Source organism: Lemur catta, chromosome 23 (assembly GCF_020740605.2).
Source record: "Lemur catta isolate mLemCat1 chromosome 23, mLemCat1.pri, whole genome shotgun sequence".
Lineage (NCBI taxonomy): Eukaryota > Metazoa > Chordata > Mammalia > Primates > Lemuridae > Lemur > Lemur catta.
Genome location: NC_059150.1, coordinates 2,842,436 through 2,862,292, shown reverse-complemented (window position 1 = coordinate 2,862,292; position 19,857 = coordinate 2,842,436). Strand labels below are relative to the sequence as shown.

The 19,857-nt window shown below is 35.4% G+C and overlaps 1 protein-coding gene, 1 long non-coding RNA gene and 1 pseudogene across 4 annotated transcripts in view; 2 read left to right on the top strand and 1 right to left on the bottom strand.

The window, feature by feature from the left end:
* CAMSAP2 (calmodulin regulated spectrin associated protein family member 2) overlaps positions 1 to 19,857 on the bottom strand; it is a 76,099-nt gene that overhangs the window by 9,161 nt on the left and 47,081 nt on the right. For all 3 annotated transcript variants that reach the window (XM_045535999.1, XM_045536000.1, XM_045536001.1), the window contains 7 exons: positions 17,445 to 17,586; positions 16,996 to 17,135; positions 11,245 to 11,338; positions 9,623 to 9,716; positions 5,432 to 5,514; positions 5,061 to 5,130; positions 2,539 to 4,741 (listed from right to left, as the gene is read on the bottom strand). In XM_045535999.1, the coding sequence (XP_045391955.1) occupies positions 2,539 to 4,741; positions 5,061 to 5,130; positions 5,432 to 5,514; positions 9,623 to 9,716; positions 11,245 to 11,338; positions 16,996 to 17,135; positions 17,445 to 17,586 (2,826 nt within the window). The remainder of the gene's footprint in view (positions 1 to 2,538; positions 4,742 to 5,060; positions 5,131 to 5,431; positions 5,515 to 9,622; positions 9,717 to 11,244; positions 11,339 to 16,995; positions 17,136 to 17,444; positions 17,587 to 19,857) is intronic.
* LOC123626771 lies at positions 5,979 to 6,411 on the top strand (annotated as a pseudogene).
* Positions 7,117 to 17,535, top strand: LOC123626772. The gene is made up of 3 exons (XR_006731002.1): positions 7,117 to 7,132; positions 11,216 to 11,381; positions 17,417 to 17,535. It is a non-coding gene; the product is annotated as an uncharacterized LOC123626772 (long non-coding RNA).

The following is a 19,857-nucleotide window of genomic DNA, read 5'->3' as shown; positions in this document are numbered from 1 at the left end:
TTTTTAAAACTGCATTTACATTATATTTCTAATATATGCTCAGTTAAAAAAACAAAAACAGAATGCAGGGTAAAAGCTCCCCAAAAATCAGCCACCCAATGTTCTATCACCTAAATGAAACTACTGCTGCATGATTTTTTTTTTTACAGTTGAGGTAGTGACAGTTTGCTTGATAGGTTCTGAACTACACTGAAAGTTTTTCCTTTGAAGAGAATATGGGCATAATGATGCTCCTCTTCTAAAGTTCTTTCAATCTGAGAGCTAGTTCATTAGCTGTAGACCTCCTGGGCCTGCCCCAATTCCTACCCGAACTCTAAAGGATAGCTCTAGTTCTCAGAGGACTTCCAGAATGCTTCAGAATTCAGTAAAGTTATAAGCTGTAGACGTGGTTCATTGTCTTAATGACTCCCTGTCAATTATCCTTGTCAATAAAAATTTCTTTGGTGTCTAATACATTCACAACATGGTGCCAGACATTACAAATATTAAATATATGGTGCCTTAGGGTCAAGGAACTTAACAATCACAATAGGAAGAGGTACAAATAAGGTGCTTTGTATATAAAGATAGAGATTTAACTCTGAGTAGAAAGAGTCAGAAGATACCATTCAGATAATGTGTCCAAACATTCCTGTCTGTATCTAACAAATGGCATACATTCTGAAGTTTTCCAGGCACTTTACTATGCTCTGGGATAAAAAGATGCAGTACCTCTTGGAGGTCCACAGTCTAAGAGACAAAGCAAATCATAACAAAATCAATGAAAACTTTGGGTCACAGGTACTACAATATGAATATGTTTAGGATACAACAGAACACACAAAGGAGGCAATATTTAACCTCTACTTAAGGAATTATAAAAGGCTTGAAAGCATAAGAATAGTCCAACATTAAAGTTATGGGGAAGAAGCTGGACAAATAGGTTTACATTAGTCGGTCAAAGTCCCTGAATGTTATGTTAAGAGGTTTGAACTTTATTCAACAGGCAATTCTAAGATTTTTGATTAGAAATAGACTCAATTGGAACTTTGCTCTTGGATGAATAACCTCTAGGAGCAGTATGAAGAATGGGATGCCATGATTAGAAACAGGGAGACTAGTTAAGAAGCTATAAAGGCAGGCCAAGGGAAGAGCATCGGGGGTGGTGAAGATGTGGAAATGAACGGGATAGCAGGTCTGGAATGGAGAGGAGCGTACTGATGTACTGCCTGTTTTACACTACAGGGTTTTTCCTCTATTTTCTGTTCTCTGCAAGGAACGGAGGTAGCAAAGGTCTCTAAAACTAGACAGTAAACTTACATTAGTGCTTACGTTAGCATTCTTTTAAAAAATGGTAGTGTTACATGATTAAGAGACAAAACACAACTCACCTCCAAATTTTTAAACATCACCGAAGGGCCTAAAGGACAGTCATCCTGAGATCAACTTTAAAGTAAGTTATAAATTCCCAACATTATGTGCTTGTCAGAGGGTACAATAAAAAGATTTTTTTCCCCAACATTAAAAGATCAAAAGTAATACTACCAATTGTAATCACTTTAGTATTCTTGGGTTCTTATTCCACTACTGCTGTTTGCTTCCATTTAAAATCTTAAATTATAAATTGTTGCTGTTGGGTGTTGTCTTTTCTGTCTAAATTCCAAATTGTAGGGCTACATAGGATCAGAGATTATCTGCTTTAGTCCATTAAAAAAAAAAGTATGAATAACACATTTCCAATTATAAAAAAATTCTTCTCTATGTTAATTTGGAAAATATAGAAAAACATAAACATGAACAAAATGGATGATAATCTAGTAGAGAACTTTTAAAATATTATTAGGCTTTTCTAGTTTTTCTAATATCTATGATAACTTCTAAGATCTTTACCATTAAGAGTTGATACCGCTCAATATTTATTTTAGCTGGCTACAGAATTGTTCAAATACGTTGTATCCAATACCAATACTGAGATTAAAGGTCATGTGCTAGACTTTTAGCCAATGTTTTTAAAGAAGCTATTTCAATGACAACTGTTCAAACTATATATGCTTTTTAAAATATTTTACCTTATCAGAGCCTATCTGGTCAGTTTTTAAAAATTTCTTTAAAAAGAAAGATTTTTAAAAACCTAATGTGTACTTACATATGATGCCAAGATATGAGCTTTTTACAAATGGGCAATAGAATCTCTCTTTGAGGAGATCTGAACAGCTTAATTTTTAAAAGGCTTTTGTGAAAGTGAGAAAGAGCAGTAGAGGAGCGGACACAGGCAGTGTATCTAAACATGTACCGTAACTGGGACAGACGGGTTCATTACAGCTCCGAGTCCACAATGGAGGCTGCTGTGGAGATCAGTGTGCCTGAACGTCACTCTAGCCCACAGGGAGGGGGGGCACATTACGCTTTGTAGGATTAACACAGCAGACTTGCAACGAAGGAGACTGCTACTCAAATAAGTAAGCATGTTCACCAAAAAAAAAAAAAAACAAAAACAACAAAACCAAAACCCCACACTCATATAATGAAGATGCCCAGAACTATGCAGATTAATATTACCTTAAAAAAGAATCCACAGCATACTTTCTGGTCATCATCAAATTGTTCTTTATCACTTTCTCCATCATATTTTTCAACAGATACATCAGCCTTTTCAGGGGGTTTCAAATCTGAGAGGGAAACTTCAATCAGGTTAACATTTTTAGAAGTGGTAGGGGGGAGGAGGGGTTTAGGAGGTGGTTCTGTGGGTTGATTCGGTTGGTCCTCATTTGATGTCAGGCACACAGTCTCTGTGACAGGCTGTGACAGGACTTCAGAAACTGTTGACTCAAAAGGTTTGATCTCCTTTTCTTCTGGATCACGTCCACTACGCTGTTCCCAAGTCCCTTTGGATTCCAACTCCTCCTTTTTAACTTCCTCTTTAGGTTTGGATTCCTTTAACTGAGGTTCTCCATCGTCCCCAAAACATACAAATGACCTGGTCTGAATAGGAACTTGACTTGGTGAAAACCTCCTTAACCGAGGAAGACTATCCACAGACCTGGGGGGAGTCAAGGTTCGATTCAAAGGTGTTATTTTTAACTCATTTGGCCTAGGAGTCCTTTGATTTTTAACAGAAAAAGATGTGCTTTTCCTGTTAGAAGACTGCGGAGACGGGTGAGTGGGACGAGGGGAGTCGGACAGGAAGGGCGCGACGGCTGATGACAGGCCTGCCTGCCTGGAAGGCTTAAAATCTCTGATCTGCTTCTGTGGAGAGGGTTGTGGAGGAGAGATCACCCAGGACTGCTGCTCTCTCATCTGCATTAACATCTCCTGCTGAAGTGACAAGCGCTGCATTTCTTGTTGCAGAAAATGCAGGGATGAATTTAACTTTTCAATGGATTTTGTATATTCTAAAATCTCTCCTTCATTTAAAGTTTCTTCTGAGGGGCTTGCCAGGTTCCACTGCTTCTCAGGATCCACAGGTGTGGCTGGGGACTTTAGCCACTTGGGCTGAGGACTCTCCATGCTTTCTTTTATGTCTGCCAGAGACTTGCTCCTCTGCCCTTCAGTTTTTTGTGACTCCTTTTCCTTTGCTCGATCAGTATACACTTTCTCATCTTCTGCACCAGCTGCTTCCTCTCGAAGAGGGGAAATCCCATCCCCTTTCTTTTTCACTACAGTAAGGAAGGCCGTCCTTCCCATTTTCTGCCTCTGTTTAGTAAAAGCGGCTTCCATTTTCTTTTTCTGGGCTTCTATAGCACGCCTCTTTTCTTCTAGTTTCATCCTAAGATGCACCATTTCAGAAGCCAACAGCTGGGTAGTATCCCGTCCTTGTGGAATGCCTGTTTCTTCTGGAATTTGTGCCCAAGCAACCACATGAGGAATATTAAGTTCAGAGCCCTCTGGTGTAGTTTTTTGAGAACTGCTTCCACTACTTTTTCCATCAGTGTGATTCAGTTTCCTGAACTTCTGTTCAGCAAAGCTGGTCATTTTAACTCCAGAATTAGAAGAAGCACTGCTACCTGGTTGAGATTTGGTGCTTACAGTACTCGGACAAGGACTCAAAGCATCTCTGGGGTTGCTGGTTCGTGCATCATAATCCTGAAGAAATTTAGATGCATCATCCATGTCAGAGTCTAAGCTTACAGTATAATCTCTCAAAGAAGAATCTTCATCCATAGTTTCAGGAATATCTTCTGAAGGAACATGGATTCCAGTATCTACTTCAGTATTGTCGGTTATGGGACTCAAGGCACCTTTTGTATCTGTTATATTATCGGGACTAGACTGATTGAGCTTGATGTTTGAATTGAGAATACTCATTTCCTGGCTGTGAAGAAAGAAGCCATTAGCAATTTGGTCTGGCTGGGGTGTGTGAGCACATTTTTCAGTATCGTGAATTATCTGTAATGCCTCTTCAATGCTTGGTGTCTCTATCTGATTGCCAAATTCATCTAGAAGTACTCTATTTTGTAAAGCTCCGTTTGGAAGCTTGTAATGAACATTCTCAGAGTTTAGTTCGTTTGTATTAAGGGGCACGTAAGATTTGAGGTCACCATGAGAATCCATATTAAGTTCTTCTTCAATGCTTTCTGCTTCCTCTTCTCCATTTATTGGCTTGAAGGATAAATTTTTCCTAATGTGTTTAGATACACGATTGTTATTCAGAGTAAGTCCTTCATTACTAATAGAACGAGTGATTCCTCGGTTTGGAGTGGATCTCTGTACGCTATCTTCTTTATCAAAAGAAATATCAAATGAAACGCCATGCACTGATGACCTAAGAAAAATTTAAAGAGAAAATCCTTAAAAATTCTGGGAAAAAAATTAATTTTTTATACCATTGAACAGTAATTATTTGAAATCGTATTTCCTTTCTTTCCCATTTCTCATAATCATATTGTTCTCAGGGTGAGGTTAGGGCCATCTAGCTACCTTTTAAAGTTAGCCCTTTTGCCTCACTGTATCTGTTTATGTTGCCCCTTTCAAATTTAGGTATGAATTAAAAGTCTAATTGGTTATCAACAAAAGAGACACACACAGGTAAAAATTAGCATTTCTTCATAATGTGAATACACTAAAAATAATTTTTTGTTTACCTTTTCTCTTTGGGCCATGTCCCTATGAAGCCATCAACATAAGACATAGATGAAGACCTTCTGATTCCTCCTTTAAATGCAAAAAAGAAAAAGCCACTGAAATCATGTAAAAAATTTTAACTTATAGCACTTTAACAGATTTCGTGTATTTGAGAATTCATTAAGAACAATGAAAATTAAGTAGGTACATATGGAGAATGAGAGATCATTTCATTAAGAAAAATGAGCATCAAGAAACAGACCAAGCTTTTAGTGTGTAATAACAGCTACTTTGCAGGAAAAGAATGGGTATTTATGTATATTTATTCTCAAATATTTCCCAGGTTATTTACTTACAATAGCATTTTCCTAGGCTTTCTCAAATGTATTACCTGAGGCTGAAGAATGAGCTTGGGGACGTGAGTATCTAGAAGGCAAATGATGGTAAGACTGTGCGAATGTAGCTCCTTCCCCACTGCAATGTAAAATAATTTACAAATATTACATTTTAGCTACTTAACAATTATATAGAATGACTGAAGTTAGAAACAATACTATCATCTGATTTTGCACATTCTAAATTTTAAAAATATGGAAATGTAATATATTCTTTAAACCAAAGAATGGCTGTGATTATAGTGTATATATCTCTATATATTTTATGTCTTTCAGCCAAACACCTTGAAGTACTTTCATACACATCTCAGTGTCCTTGTGAGGCAAGATAATGGCATAGTATTCTCATTTTAGAAGTAGAAAAACAGAAATTTTAAAAAGCTAAACTAATCAACTTGAAATATTGTGGTCAAATCTAAATCTCTAAAAACCGTAACTATGATAAGCCCTTGTAAAGACCGTGACAGCCTCCTGGCTCACAGACCCACGTCTCTAACATCTCTCTCCCTTTTTGCGGCCATCGCCAAAGCAGCAGTGGCTAAAATGAAGTTCGATCCCTTGGCGACTTCTGACTAAAGCAAGAAACACAAAAGGCCTCTCAATGCACCTTCCCACATGCACAAATTTTGTCCTTCCCTCTTTCCAAAGAGCTAAGACAGTAGTACAACATTCCATATGCGCCCATCCAAAAGGATGACGAAGTTCAGGTTGTGCAGGGACTCTATAAAGGTCAGCACGTTAGCAAAGTAGTCCAGGTTTACAGGAAGCAGTATGTCATCTACACGGAATGAGTGCAGCAGGAACAGGCTAAGGCACAGCTGTCCACGTGAGCGTTCACCCCGGCAAGGTGGTCATCACTGGGCTCAAACTGGACAAAGATTGAGAAAAGATCCTTCAAGAGAAAGCCAAATCTCGCCAAGTAGCAAAGGAAAAGGGCAAATACAAGGAAGAAACAATTGAGAAGATGCAGGAATAAAGTAATCTTATATACAACTTTCATGAACAACTGCTAAAATGAGAAAAGAAAAAAATCAGTTACATTAAGATTAATACAGTGTTACGTGAACTAACTTGGAAACGGAAAGTCAAACACTGCATGTTCTCACCTGTAAGTGGGAGCTGAATAATGAGTCCACATGGACAGGAAAGTGGACTAATAGATCCTGGAGAATCAGAAGGGTGGGAGCGTGGGGGAGGGGTGTGGGATGAGAAATTACCTAATGGGTACCACATACACTAATTTTTGGGTGAGGGTTACACAAAAAGCCAAGACTTCACCACCATGTGACAATCCATGTAACAAATCTGCACAGGTACCCCCTAAATATATTTAAAAAAATTTTTTTACAATATAGTGAGCTGTACCTCCAAGACCTCAATGACTATAAAGACATGAAGCTTTCCTGTTATTTAATTCCACCCTATTCCAACTAAAGCAGGGGATTAAGATAGTCTATTTCTTAAATTATAATGACATTTGGCCAGAATCAAGCTATCCTCTCTTAATTTTTCTTTTTACAAGTTTTAAGTCTGCCATGTCTCTCCTTGCAGTTAGTTGAAGAAGTTAAGCATCTCCAGCCCCAACTGACTGAGAATAAATTGGGAAACAAGATATAGTGACTGTAGCTCTCTTAAACCATATTATCTTTTGGCCAATGTAAACTGAGATGATGAACAAGTCAACCAGAGAATCAAAGGTAAGCATCAATGCAGTATTCTTACTATCTAATGATAGCTTAATGAGCTTTTCCAAAAGCAACAATACCTGAAGAACCTGTCCAAAGCAAATGCTCGCCTGCCCCTGTGGACCTTTCCCCTCTAACTGGACATCACACTTTCTTTCAGTTTTATTTGTAACCATTTGTTACGAGCGTCAGAGCACACTCTCCCTGCTCCCCCGATATGTTTTTCTCTATTACCCCCTCCCCTCTAAAATCACTTCTACAATTTCTACTCTCCCATAGATCTCGGACAGTAAGGTAATCTTGACTACATGCAAGTAACTTATTACAATATGTTCACTCTTTTCTTCCCTAACCAGTGGCTGCAGTGCTGTAAATGCCTATTGTCTCATTTCCACATCTGCATAGATGATTTTGATCTGGTGTTGGTGTAACTCTTGAATAGCTGCCTGCCAAATGTGTGGAGTAACTGCTGAAAATGTCTTTTGCTTTGCCTGTTTTCTTCCTTTGGGTTTTTTCCCATAAGAGTATTATTTAGGTACAATAACATTTGTAGATGTGACTACATTATTCCCAGGAAGAGTAAAAATTCTTGAATGCTTCAAAAGTTCTACAATGTTGGAGAACTACAATGGACCATGTGGAGACTTACAGAAATGAAAGCATGACTAGGAGCCTAGAGTAACAGCTGTGCACTAACTCTTCAAGGAAAGGAATTTAGACCTCTATCTGGGTTATAAAAATAGTTCCTACTAGGAAAAATAGGAAAAAGGAGACACTCAGATGTCTGAGAAAAAAAAGAGATGCATCTTCCAGGGAATCTGAATTAAGATATTTTCCAATGTTAGAAATGTGGAAAACTGTACTTTTAGGTTCCTAAAAATAATTATGAAAGTAGAACATAAAGATTTAGTAATACAAGAGCGACGACCTAGAATGTTGAGTGTTTCTGAAGTTTTCAAGGAAGGAAATTGACTATGTAACCAACCCAGGAAAGCACTGAAGAAATGGTATGTAGAAAAAAGTTCCCCATGGGAAAAAGATGTACAGAAGCTCCTAAATCAGCAATATTTTACCTTAACCTCTTTGTGGTAAATCTCAGGGATAGTTATGGAATAGAAAACTTAACGGAAGTAATAAGAAAATTCATAGTAGTAAACCAGAGGTAAGGGAAGGACATGCTTTCTTAAGTTGTAATTTATAGATATCAGAAAGTTCACACAGTAAGAAGTCCTATAAAGGTAGTAAGAGTATTGTCAAGGCTTAGGTTTCACACATTCATTAACATGCACTTGAAGAGAGAAACTTCTTAAATGTGAGGAGCAGGTGACAGCTTCAGTACAAGCTCGTCTTTTTGTGTTAAGCCAAGAGCTCATACAGAAAGTACTTTGAATTTTTTACTTATAATTTTTAAAATGCATTTTTAATGGACCTGCTTGAATTTATAAAACCCATAAAATACATCAATTTTAAAGGTAGAAAATCAGATACATTAGGAAGTCCAAAGGCAATAAAAATTTTAGGTTCTCATAAATACAAATGAAAAGGTGTTTACAGGATCTACTGAAAACCATTTTTAAACCAACTAATGTTCCCATCACATACTTGGATGAGAAGTCAGGATTATGCTGATATCAAATGGTAGGAATTTTTACTTTGCTTTGAATTCATTCCCTGACATTAAAAACTGAAGCAGGCCAGGTGCAGTGGCTCATGCCTGTAATCCTAGCACTCTGGGAGGCCGAGGCAGGAGGATCGCTCGAGGTCAGGAGTTCGAGACCAGCCTAAGCAAGAGCGAGAACCCGTCTCTACTAAAAATAGAAAAAATTAGCCAGTCAACTAAAAATAGAAACAAAAAATTATCCAGGCGTGGTGGCTGGTGCCTCTAGTGCCAGCTACTTGGGAGGCTGAGGCAGGAGGATTGCCTGAGCCCAGGAGTTTGAGGTTGCTGTGAGCTAGGCTGATGCCACAGCATTCACTCTAGCCTGGGCAATAGAGTGAGACATTGTCTCAAAAAAAAAAAAAAAAACTGAAGCATTTGATAAAAATTCAATATTATAATAAATATGCTATTGTGATCTCTCAATAGGTATAGGTAACCACAAAACAAAAAGTCAGAAAAACTTCTAAGATTTTTTTAATTATAAAAAATTTAAATCCAAATAGAATTAAAAAATCTCCCCCAAGCCTAAGAGTTACCTATTTAACTGTTCACAATTATAAACAAGTTACACAGCAAAAACCTAGTCTTACACTGGTTATTTAGAACTTAGAATATATTCTCCTACTTTTAAGTGTGGTTTATAAAAGCCTATTTATGAAACATTCATTTCAGTGTTAACTTCAATAATATTTAAAACAGGCTTTAACAGGGTAACCTCATTATAACTTAGTTCAAAATCCAACTGAAATTTTAAGAAATCTCATTTAATATAATAAAATATTACTTGATTTCATTAGCAAATTGGGTGGGAATAGTGAAAATAAAGTCACTGTGGAGTCTACCTGGAGGCAAAGTCAGAACTACACGAACTATCCAGCGCGTTTCTTTTGGCAGTATTCAAGACAGGAAATGAAGGCGTATCTGTCACAGGTTCAGCTAGAATAAAAGATAAAAAGCTAAAACCTCAAAATGACCTGTTTAACATGTTTGTAATATTATTTCAAGAGTTATGGACAATAAATGTTTAAAATTGAATCTCTATTTCCCTTACTTATAGAGAAATCATAGCGTAAAGTTTCTTCTTAAATAATTTTCAGAGTGTTTACTCTGTGAAAGCTTTCACAGAACTACAGATACATATGGTCATCTTTGCTTCTTTATGAAATAGCTGGTATTTTGGTCATCAGTTAAAGATAAAATTTCATTAGAGAATTGAAAATAATTAAACCCACTGGTATAGTTTACAGTTTTGTAAAAGTAAGTCTGGTGGACGACTCAATTTACTTGGTATTTTGAATAATGGGCTTCACAGATAAAATCACAGAAAGCAATGTATGTTAAAATCTTATGTTATCTGTAAAAAATTACACAAATATTGGTTATGATAATTACTAAAGATATCTGATTTACTTAATGGCCTAGGGAAAGACCTCAATTCTTTAAAGGTATTCTTTGGTGTGTTATGGCTCAATATTCAGAATTTGCCTTAAGCAGCTTAGAGATACTAGAACAGACTAAATCCTCATAAATTTCAGACTTTTGCCCGAGTTGCAGTGGGCTGCCTGCAGTAAGCTCACTGTACTCACTAGAATATGCCTCCCCCTTAGGTTATGTATTTTTTTCCTCCTTCCTTATCTCCTTCTTTTTTGGGGGGGGGCAGGTTGGGGGTAGAGGTAATGGCAGTGGTTACAAAATAACAAACCTGGGAGCAAAGGAAAGCTGCTAAGTAGTTGGAATCCACAATAACCATGTTCTGTGTTGTGTAAGGCAGCCACTGGTAGCACAAAGACCTGCTCCTATAAGTTATGCTGGAAAAACGTTCTTTAGTGGGGCTAAACTTATAATTTAGGTTTTATAATAGAAGCTAACAGAAATTTACTTTTGCTATGTGAAATTCTGCTTTAGAGAAAATTTAGGTAAATTTTTTGTTTTTTATATCTAGGGACCTTTACAGTAACCTCCTTCTTATTAATGTACGATCAATAAATCATGATATTGTAATAATCACAAAACCTACCAGGTTTAAAAATATATATACAAACATTTTTATGGTTTAATGGTAAACTCAAGTTGTACGTTAAGGCCAAACTAATTTGAGTGTATTCTGGGTTAACCTAATGTTAAAAATCAATCATCTAAAAGGGACTAAAAGCATGGGATATGGTGCAAAAGATGAAAAGAGAAGAAAATGGGCCCTTATGGCTAGAAGTTCTGTACCGTAAGACCTCAGATTCAGAGCCATTCTCTCCATTTTCTTTCTTCTCCTCTCCTAACCATCTTAATCGTCTCACTGAGAATTTAGTAGCTTTAAGTATTAACAATACTGTACTCAGAATCTGTCAAGGCTAATAGCCGAAATCTAAAAAATAATAGGCTGCTCTCTAAAAGCATAACCAGGTGAGGTTATATAAACTTTCCATTTTTTCTATTTATAGGAACATTTAATATTAAAAAGACCGATTACCTCCTTGTGGATGAACAACACGAGGCTGTACAAAAGATGGCTTCACAACTTCAAACCACCAGAAGAGTTCTGCCATGAACACCAAATAATTACTCTATATAAGAAAGTTAAGAAAATTAAAAGAAAACCTAAATTAGGTAAAACTTAATGATAAATAGAATTTTATTCTGTTTTAAAGTATAGGTCTAAATCTCATTCAATCGTCACTGGAATATATCTACTATAGGCTGTTAAGCCTGCAATAAATATTTGCTCCTGTGAGTAAAAAACATAACAACTATTCAAAACCTCTTTGCAAATGATTTGCTCTATAGTTCTGGGATGGTGGTTCAATTTATCTAGCAGGCATTAATACCTGTAACTGTGTAGAACTTTGAGATAATATACAAGGTACTTTTATGCCAAATTAAATACAAACAACTTAAACAGCTATTCAATTCTTTGACACTCTAAAGAGTGGTTATCATTTAAAAAAAATAATTAAGTTCTATTCAGATCCCTAGAAATTTCTCCAAAAATTAAGTGTATATAATTATACATAATTAAGTATATAGTTAAAAAATATTTTATGGATGTGTCCAATAATGCTACACTCAACAGTAATACAGGTGCTAAATAACACCAAAACTCTAGATTGTTATAGCTAATTCTTAATAATTTTGAAATATATAAAAACATTTACATAATTTAATGCATCTACCTAATTTTGAAAAGTTATTAATAAGGATTAATCAACAATGTTTCCTTTTATTACATTTTAAAGTGCCAATAATGCATACATCATAAAAGCTATAAACAAAGAATTCTTTTAATTTTAAGCATCTGGTAAGTTTTTAAAAATAACACTATGCAAAGCCTGTTTTCATAATTATTTAAAATAACTGCATGCATTCTAAATTTTGGGTATTTGGCATTTAATAAAATACTTATCAAATGTATTAGTATTTAATGAATGAGGTCTTACTTCATATTAAATCTCAGGTTTTACAATTATCACTGGAAATATGAGTGTTTTCCAACGTCTTGCCTTCTTCCTCCTACCTGCTAATTATGACTAATCCTCAAGGCTCTATACATTCTCCCTTAGAGTTCATGTACTCTCTTGGTTTTTGTTTATTGTATTTAAGCTGGTGATTCTCACATATTGATCTCTTAGCTGATAGTTCCAGAATGCTATTGTGTATGTAGGAAGTGAAGGATAGAGAAAAATCAAGGGGTGACTCCCAGGTTTTTGTTTTGAGCAACTAATAGTGAGATGGAGAAGACGGAGAGAAACAGGTAGTGAACGGAATCACGACTTACGGTATCTGAGATGTTCATTAGACATTTAAGTGGACCTGTCATGTAGGTGGTTGAGTGTAAGAGTCTGAGTGGTGAATATAATTTGGTATGTTTTCTACTTTACTTTCACCATTTGCTTTTTACTATCAATTCCCAGAATATTCAAATAGTGATATACAAAACACATATTATTAATATTTGAAGCAGCCATTAAAATTTGTGATTTTTTTTTTTTTTTTTAAGTAATGAGAATGCTTATAATCCCTAAGAGCTATGTGCTGGATCTCACCCCCGCTTGCCTTCTCAGAAGCTTCACATTCTTGATTACCTTTTCCTCTCTTATATATTTACCCTTCCTACGTGGCTTTTAAACATGCTGAAACTTCTCCCATTAAAAAAAATGAAACAAAACCTTCACTCAACTCACGATTCTCCAATTTCTCCTCACCCCTACCCTTATTAACTCTTCACAAACTTCTTTCGAGAACAAGCCTCTAACAACTCTATTTCATCCCTTTTACTCCCCAAGCCACTCCATGGTGGCGTGGAGCCACACCATTTCTCCAGAACAGGATTTGCTCAAGTCACCAATGACTTACATATGCTGCTAATTCAAACACACTTTCCATCTAATTTGACCTCTCGGCAGCATTTGATATTCCTGATCTCTCCTCTTTGAAACACTGCCATGCCTATGGCCATCAGCTACTAAGTGACTCTCATATGTATTTATAAATGCAATGGCTTACAGAGCATTTTGTTTTGGATATCTCAAAGGCATTATGTCCAAAATTGAAATAATCATCTTCCCAACAAATCTGATCTTATTCCAGAGTCACAACTCACTGAAAGGCACCACTATGCCAGTATGTAAACCAGAAACCTAGGAGTCATCCTTGATACCTCCCTTCTCTCTCCCTTCCTGTATCCAATTCATTACTGAAGCCTACAGATTTTGCATCTCAAATATTTATGGAATCTACCCACTTCTCTCCATCTTCATCATAATTACTCTGATTCAAATGTTTTCATCTCTTGTTTGGAACATAATACCTTTTTCTTTGGCTTATTAAGAACAAACTTTTCAAAATGCAACCCCTACACTACCCCGTTTCCATTCTCTTGAAATAAAGGGGAAATTTACTATGGCCTAGAAGAGGCTACTTGATTGAATCCCGTTTCATTTCTTCAGCTTCATCTAATACCACATTCCCCAGGGTTCCTCATCTTACCCACCAGACCATAAGGTCTAGAAAGACAAAGCTTATGCTCAATATTGTATCTTCAGTGTTTTTAAAACCATTCCTGGCACATCATAGATACTCAAAAAATAATAATTTGAATGAATGTACAAATGAATCAATCTATGCATAACAAAAAAGACATCAGTAAAACAACAAAATGTTGATAGGGAGTATTTCTGGGTAATAACATTATTGTGATTTATATTTTTCTTTATACTTATCTTTATAGTACACTTCCTAAAGGCAAAGTATAAAATTATTTCTTAAGTAGTGGTGGCTAGGTTCCACTCTACTAGTACCATTAATCTTTTGGAAAAACACTGCTTAAGTGCTCAATAATGAGTTAATATTTTAAGGACTCTGGTGAGATAACTGTCCTAGTAACATAACTGTACTGTTTTTGGCCACAAGATGTCAGTACAGTTAGAAATAATTTTCCCAGTAACCAAAGCTCATTATTTCTGAATTCATGATGATTGAACAGCAATAAATCTGTAACCATATTTCAGAAATGATACCAAATCAATTTCATTTGAAAGCTTCTTCTTTTCTTTTTGTTAAGCTACATATTCACATTGCAAAATAATATAAACAATACAGAATATAGATATACAGAATATAGAAAAAGTAAAAGTATGTCTTAATCTCTTTACCCCAAATCCTAATGCTACACTCAAACCACTGTTAACAGTTTTGTGTGTATCCCTCTATAGACCTTTTTCTGTGCATCTATTAATATATATGTGTACTTGTACAAGTTTGCATACAAATAGAAAAAATTTTTAAAAAACATATAAATTGCATCACGCTATGCATTATGTTTGTTACTTGCTTTCTCCACTTAATGTCTTGCAGAGCTTTCTGTATCAGTAGAAATACCTCTACCTCCTTCCTTTAAACAGTCTGGCTACATTACAAAACATTTTAATTATGCCCCTGTTAAGATGGATTGTTTCCAACTTTTCACCACCACAAACAATCCTTATACATGCCTTCTGTGCATTTTAAATGTGGTTAATGTCAGACTGCCCTCTAAAATGACCATACCACCATATACTTCTACCCAGAGGGGAAGACAGTGCTCATGCCTCTACACTTCCATAAACATTCGTTTTTAAAGTTAAAGTGAAAATGAGGTGCCCAGCATCATGGACCAAGCAACCTCTTATAGGCTAGAGTCTTAAGATACTCAACTGAAGTCAAAGTTGTGGTTCTAATAATTTAGTAAAGAATACAGAAAGCGACCAAAGCCTTCTCTCCAGACAATTATCTCTTTTACATATACCTTATTTAAGAAAATATCTTTATATCTGGATCGTACCCAAAGTTGATCTAAACATCAGGACTATGTATTATTTTATTGGAAGTCTAAGGTACACCAATTTACACAAATATAATCTTATGTCTCAATGCATTTATGAGATGATTCTTTTTCCTTTGACATTATAGAAGTATTTAAAATTTTTAACAGGCAAGTGTCAGAAAAGGCATTAACAAGATATATATGGAAATAATATTTCCTAATTACCATTCTGATAAGAATGGCAAGGTATACGCAAGGCACAGTGGCTCACTCCTATAATCCTAGCACTTTGGGAAGCTGAGGAGGGACGATGCCTTGAGCCCAGGAGTTCAAGACTAACCTGAGCAATATAGTAAGACCTTATTAAAAAAAACAAAAAGAATAGCAAGCTGTAAACTTTCAAAATTAATATTTTTATTTTGATGTGTCAGATAAGGGAGTGGATACTATATTGCATCAGTAGGTGTAGTGGCTTCTTTTGGAAATGCCTTTACCATCAGCTTTATCTTCTGCCCTGCTGTTTCATTTACCACTTCATCCCCAAGGCTGAAAAGTGTCTGGAGATAACTCAATTAATATCTCATGATGAATGAATAAACAAACAAATCCCCCAGCCTTAGCACAGTGCCTGGTGCATAACAGGTTCTCAAATATCTGTCAAACATTAACATGGATCCTCAAATGTTCTAAAAGTTATAATAATCTCCAGTTTTTGCCATTTTACACTTTCCTGACAAACTTGTTTAATGCTGCTTTTCTGTTCATTTTAGTAACTTTTACACACTTGCATTCTGTAGTTTCTTCAGACAGTGTCTTAAACAGGGCTTTCCTCTAACGATACACATGCAATACTTGGTGGTTGTCTACAGAGTAGCTGCAAACAAATCGTATCATTCTTTGCAAGCAACAGATGTACCCAGCTCATTTTCAGTCTACTTTGAAATAGTTTACCAAGATATAAATTGTGTCCATGGGGGCTTCCTGTTCTTATAACATACATCTGACTCCCACCATCTATTTAACAAAAACAAATCTTGAACTTCAAATAAATTACTATTTTAAACATTTTCTTTGGAAATTAAAAGAAAAAGCCCCCAAAGATTTTAATATCCATAATTATGCTACAATTATATTATAGTTCAAGATTTTATAAAAACTCTCCATATGACTCAATCACAAAAACATTTCTGATTTCTGAATTCATTTTATATTAATGACTCACATAAAATACAACACTAATATTACCAAAACAGTCTCTGAATGGTAAGAAATAATCCTTGAAGTATTAAAAATATAGTATTGATAACAACTCAATTTTCAAAATTAGTACAATTTTGAAATTTCACCAGTGTGAAATTTTAGTTATTTTCTTAACAAAATCTGAAAGCAAATACTGATGAACACTCAAAGGATCAATAAAGGTGACAAATCTCAAATATTCTGATAACTAAAGAACAATTATATATGAGCTAGTGAGAATAAACTAAATTTCAATTTCATGCTCAATGACTCATTACACACATAAAAATATGCAAGGGTACCAAATCATCTTATATAACTATATAAAATACATATTTATGCATATGGTAGTAAATAGTATATAACCTTACTTTTCAATTAATTTTTTGTTTAGAGACCAGAAACATTTATGGCTTATCCTCTATTTTGCCAACATTAAGACAACAGACCAATTTTGTATGTGACTTTAAGTTTGGCTTTGCACTACAAAAGAAACCTACAGCTAATGGTGTATTAAAAGAAACATAAAATAAGCAGAAAAATCAAACAAAAACTATTTTTTCAAAGGCTCTTTCGACTGACAGAGTTACTCTGTAAGCTTAAAGTCGCTAATCCACTTATATACCTTGTTCTATGCTTTTGTTTCTTTAACAAAGTAAAGGGAGAGAAAATAATTTAATTTACCTTTATGGATGAAGCTGCATAGAGCATGTCTTCCAGGGTGAAATGGCAACACTGGTTCAAGTATTCTTGGCAAAATTCTTGAATCAGCTGCAGATTATACAGGCTATCAGCCAAAGACATAGTTTCTTTCAAACAAATATCTTCAAATAGGAAAAGAGTAAGGTGATGACTTTGGGTTAATTTGATAAAAATATTTCATATCCATTTTCTAATTGGTGATTTAGTACAAATACACTATTATGTGGAATTTGTTTAACAGCCATACCTTTTTAGATATAGTGGTCATTACACAGAAAAACTAAGAAACCAAGCACTACTTTTCTCATTATCTCCCTCAGAATTTATATAGAAATTTTTTTTTAAAAAAGCTGTCATGACTTGTTAAATATTGTCTTAAATGTTAGTTACTATCCATCTGTAGGTCAGACCTGTTACGCTGGAGCACTTACCCTCCACTCTGACGACACCGGGGCAGTAGAAGTGGATGAGGGCAGCTAAGGCACAGCCATCTGTGCCGTCCTTCAGCAGATTCTCCACCAGAGGAATGCAGGGCAACTGCTTAAGCAGTGTCTGCTCTTTCCGGTAACGAGCCTACAGCATAAAAAAAAGATATGAAAGAAAGTAAGTGCTAAGCAACATACAGGAAAAAAATTAGTGTTGTAGATTCTAATGTATTAGTAATAAAATAATTCAAGAGAAATGATATCCTTCTTTTCTAAATAATGGTAGGCATTACCAAAATTAAATAGCAACAACACTATAGTTTTAAGGCTAAATAGTTAATATAACATATTGCTAATTTACATGAGATGATGTTTAACTTCAATACTTAAATATAAAAGCACCCCAAAACAGATTTGGAATACTTTATATATCCAAATCATCAGTTCTGCTCTTTTATAGATGATAAAATTCATTTTCTTTAATGCTAGACTTAATTTATACTCAAAGTTCTTACACAGATAGACTCAAAGTTATGTGGGAAGAACAAGAGTACTATTTGAGCAGAAAGAATTACAAGAATTATCAAAGTCAGGGGGCATGTAGAAGAATATACTATTAAAGGAAATTTAGAGATAAAAAAACCTAACTTTGCAAAACTAGAATAATATCACCAAAGACATTCTGGCTTATCATTTGAATGTTGAAACAACACAAATAGTGTTAACTACTTTGAAACTGAAAAAAACCCTCCTAATTTAGGTTTCATTAACCAACAATAGAGCCAAGTACAAGGGTTCCTGCTCCTCCTCAAGAAAAACAGAAGAAACTTTCATTTTCTAAAGATTGCTTGGTGTGGCTGGACAAATTTTCAAGACAGTTCTCTAAAAATAAGACATGTAAAGGTAAAGGTGGCCAAGAGAACAAGCTGCTGGGTCAGGTTACCGGGGTTCAGATCCTGGTTCTGCCACTTAATTAGCTTTGTGATCTTGGACAAGTTACTTAAACTCTCATTTCTCATTTTCACCGTCTATGAAATGGGGATTCTAATAGTATGTACACTTCATAGAACCACCAGAGGATTAAAGATGATGACAGACACAGAGTGCTACGCACACTGCTGGGCACAGAACAGGCAATCAATAAAGGTCAGCTGTTATAGCTACTAGCTGTCCTGGAGCCAAGAAAAATAATGCTCAAGATTTAGTGCGAGTACACACTCAAGTATTTTATTAGCAAAATGTATGATAACATGGGTTACTGATATCTAAATAATTTTTTAAAAAGGTGATCAAAAGTATTTTCTTCTTATTCCATCTAAACCGGTCATCTCTATATTTTATAATTGAAATATAATTATGAGATAAAATACTTTTGTGAGAATAAAAATAGAAAAATAAAAACTTAAAGAGAAAATTTAACATTTGGTGGTAAAGTTAGATTTCTTTTAAATAAGCATATACATTAATGACTAAGGAGATATTTATTCCTGCTTCTCTCTCACTGGCTGCCCATGGATAAGATTCATGGAACATGTTTTCATCTTGAAGATTTTTGGAGGAGCTTGTTCTTATGCATCAGTGCAGGCTAGAATGTATATTTGATGGTCTGTTCTAACTCAGAGGGTAACTATATTCAGAAAAAAAAAAATCACTTACATGTAATATATAGATTCTTTAATTAATTTATTCTTTAATAGATTCTTTTTACATAAGCCTTAGAAAACATCCTCACTGCTGCCAGGAGACAGTTTAAAAATCAACCATGGGAAGGGAGGGGAGGGGAGAAGGAACAAAGAAGTCAACCAGCATCACCTTCTAGCGTTGGCAGCCTTTCTCACATTTAGTAAGTACTGTTCCAGAGCCTTACACTCTTTCCTTTGGTCATTTAGAATCAAAATAGTCTGCTTCTTGGACCTCCTCTAAATTGGGCTAGACTCAGTCCCAGACTTCCCATATCTTCCCTGGGACTAGTTTATTTTCAGTCTACAATCTGAATCGGACTTAGCCAAGGTCATGGAACAAAGAACTGAATTGTGTGATCTGTTGTACTCCCCTCTGCCAAGCAGCACTTCTGGACAAGGTGTGTGCACACACTCACATGCACACACACATGCACACACACAGCTTTATGTAGTAGCATTAGCAATAAATATCTATGGTTCAGATTAGACAATCAGAATTATGAATGGCGTGCCATAACATTTTCCTGAAGATTATATCCTAGAAGATATATCAGGTAAACCAACTTTAAACCTTGAGGTATGTGCAACTCTCAGAAAGTTCATCTGTAGTTGATGAACTATAGCTCATGAAAGGCTTTTAATACTTGAACATGCTGTATGCTTTATAAACTCACTGCATGAAAACATTCCCTGTTCTTGCTACAAACTTTGACATTTGGCATTTAAAAGGCATACCT